At 46.0% G+C, this 7,780-nt stretch overlaps 1 protein-coding gene across 1 annotated transcript in view; it reads right to left on the bottom strand.

The window, feature by feature from the left end:
- Window positions 1-2,784: 2,784 nt before the first annotated feature.
- Window positions 2,785-7,780, bottom strand: part of STX16 (syntaxin 16) — a 31,186-nt gene continuing 26,190 nt past the window's right edge. Inside the window, 2 exon segments of the mRNA XM_015422453.1 lie at window positions 2,785-4,961; window positions 7,212-7,292. Coding sequence (XP_015277939.1) covers window positions 4,857-4,961; window positions 7,212-7,292 — 186 coding nt within the window. The 3' untranslated portion in view covers window positions 2,785-4,856.

The raw sequence follows: 7,780 nt of genomic DNA on the forward strand, positions 1-7,780 counted from the left end.
AGAGCCAAAGTAGCCATGAAGCAGGAGATCCCTCGTTAGGACCTTCAAGTCTTCTTTTAAAGATCAAAGGAACAGCAGATGGGGGAGGTGGGTTGGGAGCAGTGGAGATTCAACTTCTCTACAGCCGCTGGAAGAGTCAGAATGAATCAGGGACAAGAAAAATTGCCCAAAGCAACCTGGGATGGGTAATAATAATAATTATCCTGTGGCACTGTGTGTAGGATAGCCAGGAGAACCTAAGATTGTCTGGCAGCCACAAGTTCTAGCTCTTTTAGCGTTACGCACCACTAGGCGGTGAGCTAGACTTGTTTTTAAGACAAGCGACATTTTTTAGAGCTGGTTTCCCATCGCCTGCCTCTGCGTCATGCCCCTGGTATTCCTTGCAGGCCGCCTATCCAAATACTAGCTAAGGCTGACCCTGATTAGCTTCCGACATTTAAGGGGATTGGGCTAGCCTGGGCCATTCAGGTCAATGCTTCGGGAATGGGTGTTTCTCATAGATGCACCAAACTGCTTTAAAACAAACAAAACTCGAAAGAATACCTTAAGGACCACCTAAATCATAGTGTCGGGAGAATGGCCATGTCAGTCTGTGGTAGAAGAGAGCAAGGTTTGAGTCCGGTAGCACCTGAAAGACCACTGAAATTTCCAGGGTATAAACTTTCGACAAAGCTCCGTTCATCAGATATCGGATAGAGGCAGCTTTGACTCTCGGAAGCCGATGCCCTGAAAATCTCATTGGTGTCTAAGGTGCTGCTGGACTTGAACCTTGCTCACGCAGGGCTCTACTGGTAGCAGGAGCTCCTTTGCATATTAGGCCACACACCCCTAGTGTAGCCAATCCTCCAAGAGCTTTCAGTAGCCCCAGTAAGAAGAGCTCTGTAAGCTCTTGGAGGATTGGCTACACTAGGGGTGTGTGGCCTAATATGCAAAGGAGCTCCTGCTACCAGTAGAGCCCATGGATCACATTTATTATACTAGCTTGGCCCAAGATCATTAGGAAACCGGCTTTTAAAAAATAAAAGATTTTCAAAATGCAGAATTAAGTATCCAGACGCTACTTGCACAGCAAAGCGATCAAGTCGGAGAACGTACACAAGCTGTGAGTGTACGAAAATGCACCAATATTTACACAATTAAATATATTTGGGTAATTTTTTTAAAATCCAAAAAACAAAGACCCCTCTGGTTGGGTTATTCCCCCTCCCTTTGGTTTATGACATACTGCTTTAAGACTAGATAAATTAAGGAAGTACACAAGAATGCTTCAGCATGATATCCGTTGTTGCTGCAGTACCTTATATTATGCAATACTGCAGTTGAGAAAGGTGATAACTGAGCAGCAAGGTGATCAGCAAGCGTTCATTACGCCTCCAGCCCTAGTGGGAAAAGGCCTGAGTCTCGGGAACGTTTCAGTCGTTTGTAGGCTTCGAGATTAGAAGCCATATGCAAAATGCTTGCTTCGCCCTTCCCCTCTCGTTCATTCCCCAAATGAAATCTGAACACACGTAGCGTGACTCGTCTCCTGTGCTAATTAGATTGCAGGCTCTTTGGGGAAGAAGTCTACTGAATTTAAAAGACAGTCTTACTGACACAGGCACAACAATTTGCATCGCTTAGGGTTTCTGCACATATGGGCTCCTGATGCGTTTGTGCACACCCCTCTTCGCGAAAGGTTTCTCGGAGTTGATCAGAGATGGTGGCAGAGACGGAGAGAAATTAATGCCCTCCCCCTCCTCAAAATGTTCAGCTGACTGTTGTCACCGAGAAGGTGAACCACCACGGAGGTGCACCATTTCAGATGGTGGGTGAGAGAGAACTCACGGGACAGAACGCTGCTCCAAAATCTCCCTCCATGTAGAAAGCTAAAAAAGGATTATCGTCTACTCCTTTTTCAGGATTCACTAGTTTTCTACGCATAGGAATGTTCGTTGCTTTCTATGGGACCATTCTATCCTATGAGCTCCATCATTTGCAGCCCAAAGCAGAACAGTCTCTCTGTGTGTCCTATGCAGTGTTCCCTCTAAGCTGAGTTGGTGTGAGCCAGCTCACAGTTCTTTAGCCTCCGGCTCACACATTTTTGTCTCAGCTCAGGAAGGAGGGCTCCAGAGCAAACTAATTTATGCAGTAGCCAAATCGCTCGCTCACAACTTTAATGCCAGTAGCTCACAAAGTAGAATTTTTGCTCACAAGACTACACAGCTTAGAGGGAGCATTGGTCCGACGTGCTATTAAGCCACTTATGGTGATCCTACAGATTAATGAATGCCCTATTGTTAACAGCCTTGCTCAGGTCCTGCTAACTGAACAGCGTGGCTTCCTTTTAAAAAATTATTTATATTTTATTTATTTATATTTTATTTATAGGGTTGATTTATACCCCGCCCTCCCCGCTACGCGGAGTCAAGCTATCTCATCTTGGGTCTTCCCCTTTTCCTGCCGCCTTCACCTTTTTCCTAGTATTGTTGTCCTTCCAGTAAGTCTCGTCTAGGAATTGGCTTTATCGCCCCACTCTCTGGGACCTGAGCCTTAGAATCAAAAACACCAGCCTAAGGGAGCCCAGTTTTTTATGCAGAGAGAAGGAAGTGGCCACAGTGGCTATCTAACCCAAGCCCCTGCCCAGAAGGTAAGACCACATCAACACGTGAAGCTGCCTTCTACTGAATTAGACCCTTGGTCCATCAAAGTATTGTCTACTCAGACTGGCAGTGGCTCTCCGGGGTCTCAGGCAGAGGTCTTTCGCACCACCTCCCACCTGATCTTTTTAACTGGAGGTGACAGGGATTGAACTCGGAACCTTCTGCGTGCCAAGCAGACGCGGCCTCACCTACCCACGTCCGACCCATGCCATGCAAACTCACTGCAATCGGGGGGAACAATTCAAGGGAAAGTGACAGTATATCCCAGCATTCGCCACTAGCAAAAACACTGAGCCTTTCCCAGCTTGTAGAAGAGGTTCCTCCATCTAGTACTGCAATATGCTGCAACTTGTATACGGGCGCACAAAAAATTGGCTGAAGCCATTCTTAACTCCCTGTTGTGTTTTAAGCTGACAGTGGGCCATGTTGCCCCCTAAATGGTGTGAGTGGTGGTAAGTACAGGGACTTCAGTGCATCAGCCACCAACATCAGCCAACATGGAGATCTGCCCCCATCAGCACTGTTCGGATTCGGGAAGGGAGATCAATCGCTGCGAAGTAGGGTGATGCTCACAACGAACTGCGATAGCCTGACAACAGCGCTCAGTGCTCTTGCGCAACACCCGCCCATTTGGACAAAACGGAGGGAGACCTTACTGGTGGAATGTTTCTTTAATCCCTAATTGGGAAGACTAATTCTGGTATAAACAGCACGAAGAGCTGACTGGTAGAAAGAGTGAGGGGAAGAGCCAGGGCAGAGTCCCATAAGACAACTGTTACTGATTGGGCTCTCTGTCAGGAGAGGGCACGAAGCAACAGGGAAACGGAAAAAGACAACACGGCACGCTTTAAATAAATTATTCAATACTGAATGCTTTTTTAAAAAAAACAAAACAAAAACAGGATTCAAGCCGAGGCCCCTAAAATTGCACAGCATTTCTAGGGTCCCATTAAGCTGCTAAAATAATATCTCCACTGCATAAAGTCATCTCTCTGCACAGTCACTGGATGTGTATAAGAACCAAGGAATCCTGACATACAGTAGAACAGCACTTAAATCACATCTGAAGAGCTCCCCACCCCCCGCCCCGAATTTCTCTTGCGTCTCCTCTGCAGCCGGACAGCGAAGGGCAAGAGTTCTTCTCTTATGGGAGATGATTCTGGCAGATTTTTTTTTAAACCCTCACCAACCAGCTTACTTCATCCAGTTTGTTACATGCGTGGGCAGCATCATGCTTTTTGCCATTCAGTTATCTGCAAGTAAGTACAGGATGAAATAAGCCAAACTTCTTATAATCAGAAATGCTTAGATGCATATGTAAATAGAGGGGGGGGCAGGAAAGAAATTTCCTTTCAATTTGAGCCTTAATGAGAAAACGGTACATGATGGTGGGGTGTGGGGCGGGGTAGGGTTACACTTCTGCTTACTCGAACCTTGGAAAGTCATTTTTAACTGTTTACATCGATCGTACTTGATCACAGTTTGGATCCCGTTTACATTTCTCAATGCCACCCCGGGGGGCGGAGGGAAAACAGCAGGCTGTATGAAATTGGAGGGTCTTAATTATCTGCCGTTTTTAAAGGTTTCACTTCTATTATATACTATTAAAAATACGAAAGTAAAAATCTGGAGAAAGCAAGAGTGGGATATGAAAGTGGAAATCTGGAGGAAGCTTAAGTGAAACCAGAAAAACTTTAAGGCATTTTTTTCCCACCTCCAAATTATCGGGGGGCTTTTTTGGTATCGTATCCAAATGGAATCCTAGACAGTCGACAACATTTTAAGATTACTTGTAACATAAAAACACTGCAGGTGATAAGCATACAGCTGCAAAACATTGGAAATCAATCAGGGTACTTTCGGAAACTATGCCGTCCTTAATTTTAGTTTTAAGATTTCTCGGCTGCCTAAATGACGAACCAGATCTCTAATCTGGTAGCAATGATCAAAAAAGTCCCAATATTGATGCAACCGTTTCTGGAAACCTCACGCACCGCTGAGCATGTAAAACAGAAAAAGGTGTTGTTTTTTTAAACAGGAACATTGCACAATCTTTGAACCAGTAGGGCTTATACATTCACTCATTCGTTCACAGGCAGCTTTTCAGGAGGGTAGGCTCACCTCATTCATAGCAGAGACAAAACAAACAAACAAACCCCCAAATTCCACCCCCTCCCATGCACTCACACAAAGAGATCGTCATCACTGGAGTGCTACCTAGCGCATTTTTACACCAATGAGGATAATGATAAGGACTATGACGACTACAAATAAAATTACAATGACAAGCATCTTCCGATTCTTCTTTTGGTACTGTTCAGCCTGTAGGTACAAGAAGAGAAGCGAGTTAGTATGTCGATCCTGGCAAAACCTTTTTTTTTTTTTAACATTTACGGAGGATTTAAACTGGAGCACAGCCAACACTGGAGAAGAGCTGTCGCAGGGAAAGACAGAGCATCTGCTCGGCACGCAGAAGGTCCCAGGTTCAATCCCCCAGCAGGTCCAATTTAAAAACAACAACAAGGGCCGGGTCAGAGGTGATCTGAAAGACCTCTGCCTGAGAACCCTGGAGAGCAGTTCCAGTCAGGGAAGATGGTTCTGACCTGGATAGAACAGCTGTCTGATTCAGTATAAGGCAGCTTCATGTGTTTGTGACTCAAAGGAGGATCTGAACCACCAAGCGGTTCTGTTGAATATTGCCTCTGATACCTCCTCCCCATTTTCCATGCTTTGCAAAGCAGACTACAGCACGGTCAGCAAGCCAGATTCATGGAAGGATAGGGTCTTGGGCACTTGATTATGGTCCTTTGACCCTGGGGTATTGGGCACCAAGGGGTCAGGAAACCAAGAAAGGCCTTTCATCAGCACAGAGGACTGGATCTCCTAGATCCATTCCACTAATGGTGGCTCTTTTCTCCAGTTCAAGGACCCTTCCCCAATGTAACAGGTTCTTCCTCTCCTTTCACTGAAGAAAAGCAGTGCTACTAGTGGAACGGATCCACCCAAGAGTATTCCTTCATGCCCAATAAGGGGGTGCGATTATGCACATGTGTGACAATCCTTACAAGCACACCTGTAAAGGCTTGTATCCTTACTGACAATGGCTTAGACCCTGAGTGCTTATGGAGCATTTAATGGCCTAACTGTAGTTCAGCTTTCGTGCTTGTTTGCACAGGTGGAATCACTTGCATTAGCAGTACTGTTTGCATGCGCACTCTCTCTCCATGGATGATGCTGTGATGGACAGGAGGCTGCCCTGCCCCTGAATGGGAAAACAGTTCCTATCTATACCTTGTGGCTAATAGCCACTGATGGACCTCTGCTATTTCCCAGCGATTTCTCCTAAAAATATGAACATAAGTGAATTAAAATTGCCGACATGGTTTAGAAGCTGGAACTGAAAAGTACAATTTCAAAACAAAGATACGTATCATGAAACTACCTCTAAAACAGGATCCACATCTAGCAAACAACATGGCGGCAAGTAGCCTAATTTTTGGATCCAGGGAAAGAGAGAGAGATCTGAGGGGAAAATACACAGGTGGCTCTGACACTTGGGAAAAGTGATAGCTTAACGGAGTGAGATGTGATCATTAAACAAACCCTAGATATTTAAGTCAGCAGCTAACCTGGGAATCCCTGGGGTGGATCGCGCTGGTTCATTTTGCCAGGGGATGTGCTTTCTTTTGGCAGAAGGGCATCTTGCCTGTCACAAGCAATGTTCTCTCTAAGCTGTGGAGCCCTCTGAGCAAAAATTCTACTTTGTGAGCGACTGGCATTAAAGTTGTGAGCGAGCGATTTGGCTACTGCATAAATTAGTTTGCTCTGGAGCCTTCCTTCCTGAGCTAAGACAAAAATGCTTGAGCTGGAGGCTAAAAAACTGTGAGCTAGCTCACACTAACTCAGCTTAGAGGGAACACTGGTCACAAGATGCTTGGATGAAAGCCTTGTGACAGAGGAAGGCTTCTGCCTCTGGAGGAAAGCGCCTCCCCAAGACCCAGCCACACTGCTCGAGGTGTCTCAAACAGCGCTGGTGGTATCTGTTGCATTCGCCACCTCTTGTAGGTCCACGAAAACCAGTCACTGAAGGTCACTGGTTCACCTAGCTCAGGCTTATGTACTCTGATAGAAGTGACTCACAAAGGACTCCAGCAGATCTCAACAGATGTACATATGAAGCTGTGTTAGACAGAATCAGACCGGTCCATCAAGGTCAGTACTGCCTAGTTTTACTGGCAGCAGCTCTCCAGGGTCTCAGGTAGAGGTCTCTGACACCACCTCCTACCTGACCCTCTTAACTCGAGATGCCAGGGACTGAACCTGGGACCTTCTGCATGCCAAGCAGATATCCTACCACCGAGCCACAGCTGCTGCCCCTCTCAACTCCTGCTGCCCAAGATACCTTAATTGGAGACGGCAGGGGCTGTATCCAAGACCTTCTGCAGGCCAAGTTTTTGCCTGAGAGAACCATGGCCCCTCCACTAGCCAATATCTTCCCTCAGATTTCTATCAAGTCTATCAGAAGAGAAAAATGGGGGATACTACACCATGCCACACCACCTCCATGTTTACCTTGTGTAGCTGTTTCAAGCCCTCGTCTGTTTTAACACATGATTGTTCAACGTTGTAGTCAATCCTATCCAGAACGGTACCCTGGAAGGAAGTACGGCAGCATGTCAGTTTCACGGTAGGAATAAAGCACCGGAAATCAAACAAGGGACCAAAACGTCTAACTCAGAGGTGTCGAACTCATTTGTTACAAGGGCCGGATCTGACATAAAAGCTGCTTTCTCGGGCCAAGCCACATCTGCCATAAAATGAAATGCCAGGTACAGGAGATGTAAACTTTATAAAGGACACAGGCAAAACCAATCAACGATATTATTTTTTACTCAAAATACAAACAAAAGCAATTGATTCCTAGGGGTGAAAGCAACTGATTTACTGGAAAAATCCACAAAAGCCCCAATAAATGTATTTAATCATATGCAAGACTAGGTTTTCCCCAAGGGGTACCCTATCCACCTCCTAGCCATTTCCTTTCATTTCTTGAGAGCTTTGACCACACAGACCTCCCTGTGTGTGCCCCACATGCCCAGTGTCCCCCCCCCCAAGTAACTCTCTTGCCCCCGTTCTCTCGC

Source organism: Gekko japonicus, unplaced genomic scaffold, assembly GCF_001447785.1.
Source record: "Gekko japonicus isolate JY-2015 unplaced genomic scaffold, Gekko_japonicus_V1.1 scaffold1190, whole genome shotgun sequence".
NCBI lineage: Eukaryota > Metazoa > Chordata > Lepidosauria > Squamata > Gekkonidae > Gekko > Gekko japonicus.